We start from the raw sequence: 17,716 nt of genomic DNA, 5'->3' as shown, positions 1-17,716 counted from the left end.
TTGTGTAAAATGTTGAATATATAATTTCCCAGTTATCTCATGTCCGGCTTTGTGGATTATGTAGATAGGACCAATACCACTACTGTAACGTTTACCGGCCGGTGATTTCCAAGATTTGATTCAGTTCCTGTCTCGGTTTTGGGAATGATATGCGCAGTTTTCCAGGAAGTGAGATAACATGTGGAGAGTGATGTCGCAAATAGTTTAAGAAGTATAGCACACAGATCACTACTTGCACTTTTATGCATACTAGTTGGAATATCATCGGATCCTTTAGTATAAGAGGGTTTCATTGAGCTAATTGCCTAGGAAATATTCTTTAGATTGAGTTCTACATTAGTGTCTTCACAGGAAAGCACTCGACCGAGCTCTGATTCAAGTAATGATTTTTCGTTAACGAGGCACAAGAATGTTCATTAGATAGTCTCTCAGTAAGTTTAGGATCTTCATACACTTAATTGTCATTGATAAACATTTCCTCTTACGTTTGACCATTCATCTAACAATTATTGGTTTAGTAACATAATGATGATACTTATTTAGACAATAATGTACACTTAAAATTGCGGCGAAATTAGGAACTGTCTTTTACCCAACAATTTTCTTCTAAATTTTGACTGAACACAAGTATCTAAACTAGCCTAAACAGTTATTTCGAACTCTATTTGTTTGGAGGCTACAGGTAAGATAATTTGTCGCCCACTCTCTAACGTTGACCTTAGGCATACCGACTGGGACAACTTATCGTCACGTATGAATGGGGATGTAATTTATTGTGATGCAACTAAGACGCTTCGGCCTACTGTCTTGAAACAAAAAAATTATATTTAGCGATTTCAGTATTGGCTGCTGAATCGAATGGTGGTCCAATAAAGGGTGCTACAGAATCCTTATGAGCATAGTTTTGTACGTCATTTGTACGTATATGTGTGCTTGTTTGTAAAATCCGTCTTTGTATGCACTTTTGTGACGGTAATTCCTTGCCTTTCTCTTAAACGTAACGTTGTTCCTTGACCCTTTCATTTTTATCACCTGTTAGATTTTTGGTTCTGTGCTGGGACTGTTATTGTTTAATCCGATTACAATGTAATTTTCACGGTTTCTCGCTAATTTGTGTGGTTTACAGTCTAGTTTTATTTGTTCCCACTTGCCTACTAACTTAGTATGTGCCAGGTTTTCCTCCCTGGTTTGGATGCTGCTCTAGAAACTGATCATTCAGTACGTTCAAAAAGGATAGAATTTTGTTCCCCGAACATAAGGAGGACATAGTTTTCCCCTGACTGGTAGTGGTTTCGTATCATTCGCTCACCCACTGATTATATTGTGGATTGTATTGTTTAATCTTGTTGGACAACTTTGTGCACCGTATGGCCTAATAGTGCCACGTTGTAGATTATTTAATGTATTTCATATTGATGGATTTACGTGCAGTCGTTGGTGATACAAACACTGTATTTTTAATTTGCCTTTTAGAAAGTATATATATCTAATGTTTAGCTCATAAACAAGAACATTTGCCCTCATTCAAGGGGTCTGTTAAGCAAGTTCTCAGGTTCATCTATCCTCTGGTAATCTATTTGAATCTTTCTAACCAAATTATTATTTCCGAACTGCAATGTGGGTATGTCGAATCGAAATCATAAATACATTTGATAATGCACGAGCGACTGGTCTATGTATGTAGCGAAAGGAAGGTTTGGAAGTGAGACAGTACAATATGTCTTTCTAGCGTATCATTTTGAGGATAGTTGAAGATATGAACAGGTTTTTTGTAATTGAACAATATAGTTTTTCTGATTTTTATAGTGACGAGATTATTAGTTTTTAATGTGACTTCTCCTCTTTCCTTTTAGATAAATTTAAAGGAAGAGTTTTAGTCGGTTGGTTCCAGTCGTCGACAGCTCGATGTAATACTCAGCGAAGTTGGAGTTGTTCTGTATATAATTTTGAAGTGCCGTATTGAAGTGCAAAACAACCAAGCCAGAAATCAAGCAATTTAAAAGTAACAGCCACGTTGTACCTTGTGTTATGATTATGGAAGAAACAGAGCAATCGCTCTTGATTCATATGAAGGTTTACAGGCTCATGGAATGACATAAAGCATTTCAACGGTATACTATCTTAATTACTTAGGTAAAAATTTCAGGCTATCCCTTAGGATGAGATAATCATAGCATCGACAAGTTGTTTGATAATCGTTTCAATACAATTTGTGACACGTAAAGATGTCACGGATATTCAGGTTTGACAACGCTTTTGTCGTGATACCTTCATAATCAAACGACACCAAACCAGTCAGACCAGAAACCAAGTATGGATGAGTCTGAAGATATATTTAGAAATTTGCTGATATGTTGAGAAGAACCTGATTGAAGTTGGTTATTAGTTCAATGAGATGTGCATCATGTTGTATCCACTCACGATCTGGTGGGGATGCATGAGTGAGTGCCTTCCGCCAGCGCGTTTCCAGCAAAACTAATGAGGCCAGCATCACTGTTGAAGACCACTTATTTTGGGTGTTTATTTACTGCCATGCACAAATATAATGGATGTCAAAGGGACCGTAGTTCCCAAGTGATGCGTACTCATCATATGTTACATTCAAGAACTAAAGTGATCTCAGAACCTATCCGGCATATGGAGAAATTAAACGAGGTCAACCACCCAAATAGAAGTAGCAAGCCTTACTACATGATCCAACACTGAAAATAGCAGTAACATGGTGGCCATCAATAAAAACACGCACATCTTTTTAATATGATCACTCAGCTCTTCATAATAATGAGAATTTGGGAATCTAAAGCACGTTCAACTTACAATTATCCTACCATGAAAAAACGATAAATTATCCTACGTTACAAAAAAACAACATTGTATAGATGTGGCATTATTAATCATACTTAGGCAGGCAAAAGCACTGGCGATTGCAACAAAAGCACAAATCATGAGAAACAAAACTCTGAGAGAATAACATAATAAATTACAGAGATGGAAAGAGGGAGTATATTCAGCCACAGTTTCATGAGCTCGACTAGAAGGTAAGACAAACCCAAGTTTAAATGGAGTGGTAAGAACCCCTTACTCTAGGTGGTCTATTATCTAACACGGAGATGAATCGACTTGATGGATGGTTTAACTAAGGTTCATCGATATTTATTTGGCCCTTCAACAGCGACCGAATAAACTCATAGAGGGATTCCGTCTGCTTATTCAGGTTTCAAAAATCTGGAGATAACAATTTTTACCAGCTTCAACAGGGAAGATCTATTAAAATCATCCAATCTCTTCTGGAAAACATATCGATAGGATTACCAAACGACCTACTTTTTTAATTATCGGTGTCTGAAATCACGTTGATCTAGTTGTTAAAGTAAACATTAATAGAAATACTGCTTCACAAGTGTTACAGACAAGAAGGACAATAGATTCTCCATCTAAATAAAACATAAGTAAAGCTGAGGGGCATACTACTTCTGGTGTTAAGGGTTCTGGCGGGTCCTGTTACTTCTGCGCTACCTAGGTTTGCTTTGTACATAATGTACATAAAGAAAGTCATCATACAAGGTTTTCGCAGCTATAGAGACCAAACATGCCCAGAAGAGTTCAGCCCGCATCATAACATAATAGGTATGATCTGTTTGACATCGATAATACCAATAGTTGGGCGCAATGGTTCTGGAAAATCGAATTTCTTCCAGGCTATACAATTTGTTCTTTCAGATGAATACAGTCACTTGAGTAACCAGGAAAGACAAAACCTTCTTCACGAAGGCACAGGTCCACGCGTTATTTCGGCTTACGTGGAAATGATATTTGACAACTCTGATAATCGGATTCCTGTAAGGACTTGTCCTAGCAACTTAATGTTTAGTTCGATAAAAATGAAGTCTCTTTACGGAGAATAATTGGTAGCAAAAAGGATCAGTATTTTCTCGACAAGAAAATGGTCACGTAAGCTTGTTGCCCTCATCTTACTTTTCCTAATTTTAGGAAAGCTGATGTTATGAATATGTTGGAAAGCGCTGGGTTTTCTCGTAGTAATCCGTACTACATCGTTAAACAAGGAAAGGTTAGTGTTTTTTTTCATATCTTGGTTGCATAAAGTGGGTTTCCGGCCTCCACTTACCTCATGAAGTACTTATACATACTTATCTAACTATCCTGTCCTAAGCACACTTGGAAAATGGTTACATTTCATAATTTTGCGTGTTACTATGTATGAGTTCAACTTGCTATCCATGTGGGCTGCTACGAAGAGGCTCGAATTCTACATATCTACTGGCCTTTCTGACCTAAGTCTTTGGCTTACAACTAACCTCACCTGACCGACTAATGTGTAGTCAAAGTACGGTCTATAAAATACTAGTAATCACGGCATTAGCTCTCTACTACATCCTTTACCTAATTCTTAATTTGGATTTAGATGCCCCCGCGTAATTACAGGTAGGTCATATCGGCGGATGTCAGTCTAGATCTCTTTACTCCGAATATATATTGTCCATTTCTTGTACCAATATTTGTGTGTTCAAATAAATAAATAAATACTCCGAGTGATATTTAATCGACCACTTACACAAAAAGTGATCGAGTATATCATGATGGGAGCACTTTAAAATATATTTAATTTTCCCTGATTTCAGAGGCTAGCATATATTAGTGCTAACACATCAAATTTGAAATTCGATATGAAGCCATGAGCATTGTCGTATTTTGGTTCCAACTTTAGTATGGATATGTGGTTCGTATGTTTACCTTCTTAATGATCCTGTCTTTCTAAGATTTAATATTATGACTAACTTTCTAAAACTAAGTTGATTTCCTAGTGATGTGTGGACGTCATTTAAATTGCTTACCCCTTAAACATTCGATCTCTCGACAAATGGTAAGATTTAAATAAAGGTAGGCACACATCATATCAATTTTTTAAGACAATCAGATTGAGTCGCATTTTGTTGATATGGTACCGTAGGTTTCTAACTGAAGATTGTTGTTTGCCATAATCTTCAAGTGGTTAATTAATTGTGTGAAGAAATAGGGTTGGTACATCGGTAGTTCATCATTAAACTACCAAAAATCCATATTCTTCAGTCTGTCAATTGTAGAAAATGAAATGTCTTAACAGATCAATTTTATGTAACCACGAAGTCGTATTCTCTCGTATAATGGCGATTTTTAAGATTACGTATAATTTACTCATTAATTAATTACTTTCGATTTCTGTAGACCCTATAATGTTGCTAGGTACAGCATCTTGAGTTATGATAAATTTCGAGTGTTTGCAAAACGTATCTATCTGGGTATCAATACCAAGGTTGAACTTAGTTCCTAATAAATTGAGCAGTGAATAGAGTTAATAATAAATATAATTTTGTTATATCCTAATGAGTAGAAAAATTGTATTTCTGATGTTTCGTGAATTAATGTAAGCCTCTTCTTAAGAGCAACTAAATAACCGAATTAAGTTATCACAAGCTTAAATGGTACAAAGGAAACAATACAATTAATTTTTAGTACAATCAAAATAGGAATTGAAGAGGGAGGTTGATTATGAATACAGTGGTCTTAAGTGCTGTTAGAGGTATGAGGGCGGTTATCACTTCCCGGTTGCCCACACCGTGGAACGGTTCTTCTGGAGGTACCTGAAAAGGAAATTGGATTAGAGGTGGTCTTAGTGACCTGAGAGCGTGACCGCAGTGCCCAAGGGACAACTGCTTGAAGTCAGCCTCACACTATCTTTTTATGAGTAATTTTTGTGTTAGCTCCGTACTTGTTGAGATGGTTGAAAGTTAGGGGCGGCCAAACCAAAACGTGTCATCAGTGCTTGAAGTCACTAACTTCTAATCTGAGCCATGTTGGTAGGTGCAGACTATCTGGTTGGGATCCGCGTGACTATCGTAACCAGTGGTTGGAGACTCTTGGTGACATGGCTCAGAATCGACCACAATGGCGTCGGTGTATACACTCTCTGTCTTCCCTTAAACTAAGAGATTAAAATCGCTTTATATCTTTCTTTCTACGAACTAATTCTTTCTTCCTGTACTATATCCCTATTGCAATCTTTCTTTTATATGTTACCACCTCTGAATTAACTACTTTTATGAATCCGGTGTTCATCTTGTTGTGTTAATGAGGTATGGCAACTTGGACCGATGCATATATATGCCTGGTCCTACGTTGTAGCTGACTGACTGACTAGTACAATCAAGATCATAATAGGTCTGAGTATGTCAATGTCAAGTTATTCTTGGTCAAGGTGAATTTGTATAATGGGTATGATGGATATACCAAGAGTGTGGGATACAAATCTCTAAACAGTTAAAATAAAAATGTAAACAAGACTTAGCTATTCACTTGGTATTGTTTGTCTTGTTTCTTCCCGTTGAGGTTAAAGACTGAAATTGATCAGTCTGTTATTGGCATATGTGCATACTGTGCGTATGCCTCGATATTGCCTTAACTCACAAGCTTTTTGTACACCTCAGTGGGAAGATACAAGCCAAAAAAATACCAAGTGAATTTAAATTCACCCCATTGCACAAGCAAGTGGCTATCAGGACTCAGTAGTCGAGTGGATAACACGATGGCGTTTGAAACGAATAGTACTGGGTTCGAGTCCAATAGTGAACATCAACTCTGAGACGCAGGTACATCCAGCTGACAAGTCCCAAATAGGACGAAACGCGCGTCCTGGATTCCACTGCTAGCCACTATCCATCAAGACTTAGCTCTGTTCTAAGGAAACATTTAGCTATCCCAAGTAGTGAAAGACAGTTGAACTCTTTGATACAATTGCTCGACTTTTTATTTCATACTAATTCGTTAATACTTCATATATCTTTCAACTAATAATACTTTATTTTTTTCCGTTGATGTCAATAAAATCCAAGTAGTTCCTATACAAATTTAAGCTCAATGGCTAATACTTTTGTTTCGTAATGCACTTTCAAGCTTGCAAACATTTAAACTCATTAGTATTAAAACTTCGGGTCCTAGTTCTTAGCTTTCGACGTAGGTTTTGTGTTTGACTGCATCTTTGTTTTTCAGATTACTCAGTTGGCTACTGCACCTGATCACCAGAGACTGAAACTGTTGAGAGAGGTTGCGGGAACCAGAGTCTATGATGAACGGAAGGAGGAAAGCAAACAAATATTTAAAGAGTCAGGTAGACATGGCAGTTAAGCTCTTTTTATAGTTTGATTTCGAAGATCTTTCAATAAAATCAGTAATTTTTGCTTGTTTCGATAAGCCATGTGTTGATCACTTCGTAAGTGCGACAACAAATCAAATACTTGATTACTTCAACGTAAAGTTTGGTCACTTGCGCTTTCAAGTACCATTTTAATTTCGAACTAACATTCGCTTTTACTTGTTTCGCACTACGTCATTTATGTATTCCCCTTTATTCTCACTTTGTGTATTCTTAGTAATACAGTATCTGTCTAATGCGCTCTCTGTAGAAAAAGTTAAATGGTGGTAAAACTCATCCTTGATCGCATTTGAGCTGCAATCTGTCGAAGCATAGGCGAAGATGACGAAAAGATATCGTTTCTCATACAAATTTCTTCGCACTTTGATGGAACGTTCTAACATAACAGCACATAACCGACTGTTAATAGGGATCCAATCGATCAGTGCTATCTCGGCTCTAGCGCCTAGCATGACACCGACGCCAGCAAAACCAAATGAAGATAGCACAGGGTTCCCGGATAAACGCACGTGAAACAATCTTTTCGAAGCGATAAATGGTGATCGAATTTGTAGTATTTCACTAGAGTTTTGAATACGGCTCTCGGATAGACAACAGAAGTCGATATTAAGACTTTCTAAAGAATAGCCAATCCTATTTTTGTCCGACTTACATTAGTGTGCGAACGTTGAAGGAAGCCAGTTTGAATGGTATATGTGGTATCAAAAAGACTGTTTCAGTATTCGTATTCGGCGGTAGCATTCAACTTTCGACCGGTCACTGACTCGAGATCGTTTAGATAGGACAGGGTTTCCACCATAGGCGAGCTGCTGTGTAGGTTGAAAAATAAGATTACACAAAGTGAGAATAAAGGGGACTACATAAATGAAGTAGTATGAAAGAAGTAAACGCGAATGTTATCAAATGATTGTGAGTGGGATTTGTCTGAATGCGAGTTGAAGGAAGAATACTTCTTCCATTAGTAATTATTTGGTTTGTATGAGAGCTGTGATACTGCTCGGGTGCCCAAACTGAAGCAGGTGATTTTCTAAGGGGATCGTACTCCGGACTTTTGACCTAAAGGTCTAATCCACAAGGCAGTGGAGCAACGTTAGGAGATACAGTGAGTCCGAAAAGTGCCAATTTTCTATCCAAATGTATTAGTGTATTACTAACCGTATCACTATTATGGGAGTATAACGTTATTCATAGATTAACATAATGATATTGCTTTCTCACTAATAAAAAGGACTACATAAGGTCAGCTTCGAAATAGCACAATTTCAATCAATATTTAATCATTATAAGGAATTAATTTCAAACACATTTTCTTACCTAATTTTGTATTTTTTATTAAATATTCCGTATTAAAATTAATTACCAGTAAAGTACAAATCGTTTTCCCTCGATAGAAGCCAAACGAGAACAGATATCTGAACTCTTAAACAGCATCGAAGATCGATTACGAACCCTTGAAAACGAAACAAAAGAATTAAAAGAATATCAACATTGGGATAGAGACAGACGTGCGTTAGAATTTACCATATACGATAGAGAGTTGAAAGAAACTCGAAAAAAATTAGAAGAAATACAAACTCGTCGAGAACAAAGCAGTGAAAGTACAGCTGAAATTCGGCGAGCTGCCAAAGACTGTGCAGATGCTATAGAGGTAGATGGCGTTTTATATTCTGTTCTTAATATAAATTAATGTTATTTATTTTAATTTATTCTTTAGACAAGCATGTACTAACCGATTTGTGGTTAACCAGCCAAATTTCTCTTATTTTAAAGTGTTTAGAAAAGGATACTCTTACTTATCCGATACGTCTACTCATCAGGCAATAATCAAAGCATGAAATAATGTGTACTCATGTCTTGATCGACTAAAAAAATTGAAGCTGTACGATTAGTCTTTTTCTTAGTGTTTGTCTTAAATTATTTTCATGCATTGATAGGTTCTGCATTGAGTAGTCTGTCTCAGATTAGACATTAAATTCTAATGAGAAAATGTGATTACTTCAGTGCGATTATGCATCGAACAAAATAATTGGGGTATGTGCTAGGTTCGATATGTTATAACACCTGTTTCTGAGCCATATTCTGTCAGGTTAAAATCTCCTGGTAGGTAGATTTAAAATATCTATGGATATTAATTTAGGAGCGAAAAAAGGAAAAGATATCAGGAGGGAATTTCTGGTAAGGAATTAATTTCCAGTTTTACATCGTGGACTGAGTTTACCTAGATAAATATTGAAAACCAGGCAAGATCGTATATTTGTTTTGTTTTATTATAGTTGGGCATTGCTGTGGAGTCGTACATTAAGAAGAAACAATCTTTAACTGCTTCGTAGTTTTCAATGATTATTCAAATGAAGTTAGTTTGTAGTATAAAGTAGAGATTTAACTATCCCCAAGAACCTCTGTTAAGAAACTAATCATTGAGTCGAAGTAATCAATTATCCCTAGGTTTGCTTCTAAAGACACATTTATTCACAATCTATATTCATAAAATAGTTATTTGCTCATACCTAGTATTCGTTTTGTTTTCTCCGGAATACATCTTTATATTCTATTGTCATTTAATATTCCTTGAGATTGTGATAACTTAAGCTGGTGAGTCTTTCACTACATACTCTTTGTTTTACAATACAAGCGCTTAAATGTGATCTGTTCGTTTGGAAGTCTACCCAAGACTAAGAAAGTAGATGCCACTCATTTCACTTCCGTAAATTCTTCATTATAATTTCGTGGTTAGCATTTCAATTACTCGTTTTGTATGTCGTTAAGGTGAAATGCTGTATATCATTAGTGCTATTACTAAATAACATTTAATAAGTAACACTTCATTAAATAAATGCTACTTTATCACATGTGATCTGTGGTTAGTCAATGTATGTTTTCCAGTTTATCGACCTATAGCGCTTGTTTTCAAACCTATATGTTGCAGGCTTAAATTCCACTCTTCCTACGTTGATCATGGCATTTAAGTGATATCTGTAATCTCAACCCAATAGCTGTGGTTCAAAACATAGAGGTCCAACTTGAATGTAATTACTGTGTTGTGTTAGTATTGCTATTAACATACATTCATAATAATCGAATATACTGATTATATTTCTTTCTTTTTAGAAACTAGAAAGGGATCTAAGAGACAATAGATTGAAAGAAGCTCAGATGCAAGATGAAGTCGAGCAAGTCCAAGCATCTGTAAGTGATGTTCTTCAACGCCGTGAGCAACTTCAACTCACTATAGCTGATTATTCAGCAACTCTTCGAGGTGGTAAATCTGCGCGTGAGCGAGCTTCTGAAGAATTAAATCGTGTTAGAGAACAAATAAACCAAGTTGAACGTCGGCTAGCTGAATTACGACCTCAGTATAAAAAGGCTAAGCAGTTTGAAGATGAATTAGCGAACGCACTTAGTGATGCTGAACATCGTAGGTGAGTAAACATAATTTCATACACATTTGACCAATGCAGACCTTGCGGTACTTTACTTACTTACTCCTGTTACTCCCAATGGAGCATAGGCCGCCGACCAGCATTCTCCAACCCACTCTGTCCTGGGCCTTCTTTTCTAGTTCCATCCAATTCTTGTTCATTTTTTCATGCCTATTTCCATTTCTCGGCGTAATGTGTTCTTTGGTCTTCCTCTTTTCCTTTGGCCTTGAGGATTCCATGTGAGGGCTTGTCTTGTGATGCAGTTGGGTGCTTTCCTCAATGTGTGTCCTATCCACTTCCAGCTCTTCTTCCTGATTTCTTCCTCCGCTGGGATCTGGTTTGTTCTCTCCCACAGTACGTTGTTGCTAATAGTGTCCGGCCGACGGATCTGAAGTATTTTGCGTAGACAACTGTTAATAAACACCTGTATTTTCTGGATAATGGATTTCGTAGTTCTCCAGGTTTCTGCCCCATACAGTAGAACTGTCTTGACGCTTGTATCGAAAATCCTGACCTTGGTGTTGGTTGACAGTTGCTTTGAGTTCCAGATGTTCCTCAGTTGTAAATATGCTGCTCTTGCTTTGCCGATCCGCGCCTTCACATCTGCATCAGACCCACCGTGTTCATCAATGATGCTGCCCAAATATGTAAAGGTTTTTACATCTTCCAAATCTTCTCCGTCAATTGTGATTGAATTGGTGCATGCTGTATTGTATCGGAGAATCCTGCCTTTCCCTTTGTGTATATTGAGACCTACTGCTGCTGAGGCTGCTGCTACACTGTTCGTCTTCTCCTGCATTTGTTGTTGCATTTGGGATAAAAGGGTTAGATCATCTGCAAAGTCTAGATCGTCTAGCTGCATCCTAGATGTCCATTGTATCCCGTGTTTTCCTTCAGATGTTGACGTCTTCATGATCCAGTCGATCACCAAGAGAAAGAGGAAGGGTGAGAGTAAGCAACCTTGCCTAACACCGGTCTTCACTTCGAACGACTTTGTCAACTGTCCTCCATGCACGATTTTGCAGTGTAATCCATCATATGAACTCTGTATGATATTGACTATCTTCTGAGGCACGCCTTAGTGTCGAAGAAGTTTCCATAGTGTTATTCTGTCCACGCTATCAAATGCCTTTTCGTAGTCAATGAAGTTGATGTAGAGTGATGAATTCCATTCAATTGATTGTTCCACAATGATCCGTAGAGTTGTGATTTGGTCTGTACACGATCTATCCTTACGGAATCCTGCCTGTTAGTCACGAAGTTGGGCGTCTACGCAGTCCTTCATCCTGTTTAACAATACCCTGTTGAAGACTTTTCCCGGTATTGAGAGAAGAGTGATGCCCCTGTAGTTATCACAGTTGCTGAGATCGCCTTTCTTTGGTGTTTTGATCAGAAGTCCTTCTTTCCAGTCTTTTGGTACTTGTTCCTCATCCCAAATCTTATTGAAGAGAATGTGGAGTATCCTTGCAGTTGCCGCTACGTCTGCTTTCAGTGCCTCTGCTGGAATGTTGTCCGGTCCTGCTGCTTTGCCACTCTTGATTTGTCTGATGGCCATGCTTATCTCTTCAATTGTTGGTGGGCCAACATCGATTGGGAGGTCCGTGGGTGCTGCTTCGATGTTGGGTGGGTTCAGTGGACCTGGTCGATTCAAGAGTTCATTGAAGTGTTCTACCCACCTGTTTTGTTGCTCTTCAATGTTGGTGATTACCTTGCCTTCCTTGCTTTTCACTGGTCGTTCTGGTTTGCGGCGATTTCCAGAGAGTTTCTTTGTTATTACATACAATTGTTTCATGTTTCCTTCTCTTGCAGCCTTTTCCGCCGTCGTTGCTAAATCTTCCACATATTTACGTTTGTCGGTTCGGATGCTCCGCTTCACTTGTTTGTTTACTTCTGTGTATTCAGCTTGTGCCTTGGCTTTTTCTGCTCTTGTTCGACTGTTATTCATTGCTGCCTTCTTGTTCCTTCTTTCTTGAATCTTATCCAGTGTATCAACAGTGATCCGTTCCTTGTGATGGTGTTTCTTGTGGTCCAGGACCTCATGACATGTTGAAGTGATTGCCTCTTTGATGCCCTTCCAGTTGCTCTCCATAGTAGTTCGTTCTCCATTGGGTAGATCATGAAAGGCCTGGAACTTGTTGATGAGGACTATCTTGAATTTGTTGAGTTTGTTAGTATTCAGAAGAAATGCCGTATTGAACTTTTGTGATATTGTCCGCCCCACTGTCCAGTGCTGCTTGAGTTTCAATTTCATCTTGGCGACCAGCAAGTGATGATCTGATGCTATATCAGCTCCTCTCTTGGTTCTCACGTCCTCTGTAGTCCTCCTGAACGTTTTGTTGATGCGAATATGGTCGATTTGGTTTTGTGTAGAGTGATCCGGTGAAGTCCATGTGGTTTTGTGTATGCGTTTATGTGGGAATATGGTGCCGCCTATGACCAGCTTATTGAAGGCACATAGGTTTGCAAATTTCTCACCATTTTCGTTTCTTTCTCCCAGTCCGTGTCGTCCTATGATGTCTTCATATCCAGTGTTGTCCGTTCCAACCTTGGCATTGAAATCTCCCTTGCGGTACAGTATAGTTACTTAATGAAAATTTTCATGATCAGAGTATCACAATTTATTTAGTGAGTACCATGATTATCAAACTCTCTAACTCGGAAAGTATCATTTAATCTTCGTTCAAATTATTTGATATTTGATGATAACATTTTAATTAGGTTAAGATGTGAAGTTGTTGTTTTTAGGTTATTTTAGACTTTCTGCTTAACTTATGATGATTTAAAAATAAAATAGTTTACAAATATTTATTTATTTTAATAGTTGAATTCATGAGTCAATTGAAGTTAGACTGCCATGAAAAACCTGAGAGCACTGGACGGCCGTTTCGTCCTAGTGTGGGAATCTTAACAGTGCGCATCCACGATCCCACCCCGTGAAATTCGAACCCAGGACCTATCGGTCTCGCACACGAACGCTTAATTTCTAGACCACTGAGCCGGCATTCAACGGTGTCAATGTCTAACGTCAACGAATCCATGGTGACCTAGCTTCAGTTGACTCATTAATTCAACCATTAAATTACTATAATATCCACAAAACCCCTCTCTGTTTATTTATTTATTTACAAATATATAAAGTAAATTGTAAAAAATAGAGTTGTATGTTATGTTGAACAGTATCAATTTCTGCAAAACACAAACAACATTCGTATGAGAATAATATGAATTCATCTTAATTTCATGAATTCTTTTCAGAGATCTTTACAACCACAACATAACAATAATAATAATATCAATCATTGAAACTAAATATACTTATTTTAAAGGTATCAATACCAAGGTTAGACCTGATAGTTTCAAATAAATTGAGCACTGGATAGAGAGTTAATAATAAATATATTTTTTGTTATATCCCAGTGAGTAGGAAAATTTTATTTCTGACGTTTCGTGACGTAATGTAAATCTTTTTCTTCAGTTATTTATTTACTCTGAAGAAGTGGCTTACATCAAGTCACAAAACGTCGGATATACAACTTTTCTACTCATTGAAATATAACAAAAATATATTTATTATACATATTTTATATCGTATTTACAAAAAAATGTTACAAAGAAAATCCAATAAGGTTTCACTTTCATTTGTTATATTATATTCTTTTCTTATTCAATATATCATAATTGGTATAAATAGATAACAAGTTACATCCTTATAAGTATTTTTATTATATAATATCCCCTTTAGAAAGGAATTATTCGCTAAACAAGGAAGAGTCAATCAATTTCAATCCCGTAGTCAACGTGATGAATGGATTAAAGATCAAATGAAAAGTTTATCAAAAGCTATAAAAGATAAAGAAAATACTATAAATAAATTAACAGAAGAAATTAAACGTGATGATGAAAGACGAGAAAAACTACAACAAGATTTAGAAGTGGCTGAAGAAAATATGACATGTGTTCGAAAAGAATTAGAAACGGTAAGTTAATTAAAATCAATCTTTACTACTGTTACTTACTAAATGTATCAATATGAAGCTGTTTTGTATCTTTACTAAGTTGTTTAAAGTTGTAAAACAATAAAATAGGCTTCTGATACTAATGAAATAGATTGTTTTTGACAATGGTAAAAACAAAAGAATAATACTATGAATAAATTTAATAGCTAAAATATTAATTTATGAAATAAGTTTTACAAGCTATTTGTGTGGAGATCTGATCATTTGTAAATGAAAGTATATTTTGAAATGATGGAGAAGTTTTACAGCTCAGGTAGATGCTTTTGGTGTTGTTGAGTTCTCTGAGTTGGATGGTTTAATTGTGGAGCTTTCGTTTTTATTTTGGACAACATCCTCAGTGCTTAATTCATGTTGAGCTCAACAACACCAAAAGAAGCATATCTTTATTGTTTTTGTGTTCTACATTTTCTCCCTTTTCAAAAGGTTAGTTTCGTTGTTGTTAATTCAAGTCTTGCGATAATTTTAAGCAACTTCTTTTCTCTATCCACTCTTCTGTTTTCCGTTCATGTTTCATTTTTACTAACAACTGGTAAATGTCAGTATTGCGTTTTTTCCACTTCTAAGGTATCTGAGGAACAACGTAGACTTCGTCGTGAAAAAGATGAAATTCAAACGGACAGACAAACTGTTTATCGGGAAGAAACTAGAATAGCTCACGAACTGAACAATTTACGTGATGAGTTGGCCCGTACTGAACATAATTTACGATCGATTACAGGCAAAGGAATTTTGAATGGTTTGGATTCTGTTCGTAAAGTGAGTAATTGTCATATTTTTTATTGCATGGTTTGTAACGCAAAAGTAGGTTTGAAAAACTCAATATTTTCTATAATCACGGGATTTTGTATCTTACTTCTAATTGTTGTTCGGTTTCAAATTGGAAAGCCTCTACAAATGTATTGTTCTTGGTATGATGTTTTTTTTCAATGTTGTTGACAGGGAAGAGATTAATGTCACTCAAGGTTTTGTGTAGCTAGTGCAAATACGTTTCTGTTACCAATATTTTAAGATCATTTTTCACACTTTCCAACATGTTTAAATATTTACTTCGATTCTTCATGATTTGTAAATATCTCGGTACAGTCAATATTTTTATTATTGTTGACTTTCAGGATTTATTTTTAAAATACACCACATACTCATATAATCTTACTTAACTATTTGTAGGTTGTTGAAATATTTCGTGATCGTTATGGTCCAGATTGTGATATTGTACAAGGTTATCATGGAACATTGATAGAATTAATTGATTGTCCAGAAACATTTTATACTAGTGTAGAAGTTACAGCTGGTTCACGTCTGTTTTATCATGTTGTGCAGAATGATAAATTGGTTATTCGTATGATTGCTGAAATTAATAAACATAATCTTCCTGGTGAAGTTAATTTTCTTCCAATTAATCGTTTATGTGTACAAGAATCTTCATATCCAGAGACAAATGTAGGTTATTTGTATTTTCAATTCTTCCTGTCTTTTTCTATAATGTTATTCAGGTAGCCTAGACATATTATTGTCGATGTTATATAGTTTTTGAAACTACTGCTCAACTGTTGAAAGTTGTTTAGTGTTTTAACTGTTCTGCCACCGTTCTACACTTGTCATTGCTAATCGTCAAATTATACAGTGCTAGATTTGCAGTACTTCTTATTTCCAGGGGTATCCTATGGAATATGTAATTTATACCATTCTACTTAAGTGTTATGTCAACAGGACTACTGCTTTTTTTTCTAATCTAATCCTCTTTAATGTAGAATCATGAAGAAGTATCACATTCCGATTCATGAATATTTCTCCAGGTATTTCAAGTAAATGAACATGAGTAAAGTTACAAGATGTACCAGGAACACCAAGATAAGCAGGGTATTGATTCTAGAGGGAACAAATAAATTATCCTGTTTTTGAGAATAGGCTAATCAGCCAATATGAAATTTCAAACACACGAGAATACCAAAGAGTTAAAGCTAAAAAGGGTTAAGAACAACTGCAAGTAGAAGAGATTAAACTCATTCACTGAAATTGATGAGTAGCCCGCTACAGAAAGCCAATTTGTGCATCACAATGCATAGATCGTAGAAATACTATAATATATGTATTACTACTTCCTACCAGTTGTCAGTGTATAGAGTATAATAAGAAAATAAACAAGTTTAAAACGATGTTTTGTAATTAGTAAACCCGTTGATACTATTACATGTAATTTGTTAACCGCTCCAAAGTTTTGTCTATTTCTAGGCTGATTTTTGTTTTTATAGCATGTGGGCAGAATCCATACCCCCTTAATCGGATGTAAAATATTTATAGAATATATTGACGGGAGAGTTTAGACGTTGTAGTTAAAATACGTCAATATTTTGTGAATTATTTTTGTTTCATGATGATTAGTCCACCGACATTGAGTAGTGGCAAGAAATTGAACATTGGAAACCAGTTTTTAATGTTAATAAGAATAAATAGAACTAGGATGACTAGAATGTGTATGACCTACCGAATTAATTGCGATAAACACTTACATGACGATTAAGAATTATTCAAGTTTCTGATGCGTTACATTATAGTAAGTGATTGCCGAAGTTTGCCATAAGTTAAGTATTCTTCTTATCTGTCACGTTGTTTAATTCATTTTCTAACTACTAACTTGGTTAAAACTTGGAACTTTTCGTTTTTACGAATCAGTGAAATCAGTCGCTTTTTTTAACCAGAATTTTGAAAAAAAACGATTCATTTCAATTGATATTAGAAAAGGTTTTAAAAGAAATTAAAACGTATCAAATTTACCAATGAAAAAATCATGGGTTTGATATGTGATAGTGAAATTAAATACGATTTGTCACTGAGTCTGGACAAACAAGCACTAAACTTACTGGCTACTAAATATTTAATTTCTTTTGCTCTTATTGATTTCTACTCCGAACCCACTGATAGCGACTGCTTGTGATTGTGTGGAATAAATTTTCTAACGTTACTCTGATTCTCCATTCTTGGTCATAAATCTTGTATCTTCATTCATTTATTTGAACAGATTAATATTGTGATAAGTTTTGCAAATTGAACGTTATATCCGTTTCCTAAGCTAT

At 36.0% G+C, this 17,716-nt stretch overlaps 1 protein-coding gene across 1 annotated transcript in view; it reads left to right on the top strand.

Moving 5' to 3' along the window:
- The first annotated feature begins 3,513 nt into the window (after positions 1–3,513).
- The window catches only part of SMC3 (Structural maintenance of chromosomes protein 3), a 34,265-nt gene continuing 20,062 nt past the window's right edge, over positions 3,514–17,716 (top strand). Inside the window, exons 1-10 of the mRNA XM_051213625.1 lie at positions 3,514–3,627; positions 3,661–3,839; positions 3,872–3,951; positions 3,991–4,069; positions 7,045–7,162; positions 8,599–8,855; positions 10,316–10,626; positions 14,369–14,603; positions 15,207–15,398; positions 15,810–16,082. Of these exons, the coding sequence (XP_051069614.1) occupies positions 4,010–4,069; positions 7,045–7,162; positions 8,599–8,855; positions 10,316–10,626; positions 14,369–14,603; positions 15,207–15,398; positions 15,810–16,082 (1,446 nt within the window). The 5' untranslated portion in view covers positions 3,514–3,627; positions 3,661–3,839; positions 3,872–3,951; positions 3,991–4,009. The remainder of the gene's footprint in view (positions 3,628–3,660; positions 3,840–3,871; positions 3,952–3,990; positions 4,070–7,044; positions 7,163–8,598; positions 8,856–10,315; positions 10,627–14,368; positions 14,604–15,206; positions 15,399–15,809; positions 16,083–17,716) is intronic.

This window comes from Schistosoma haematobium, chromosome 3, assembly GCF_000699445.3.
Source record: "Schistosoma haematobium chromosome 3, whole genome shotgun sequence".
Lineage (NCBI taxonomy): Eukaryota > Metazoa > Platyhelminthes > Trematoda > Strigeidida > Schistosomatidae > Schistosoma > Schistosoma haematobium.
Note: the sequence above shows the minus strand (reverse complement) of the source record. Positions and strands in the feature narration are given on the sequence as shown.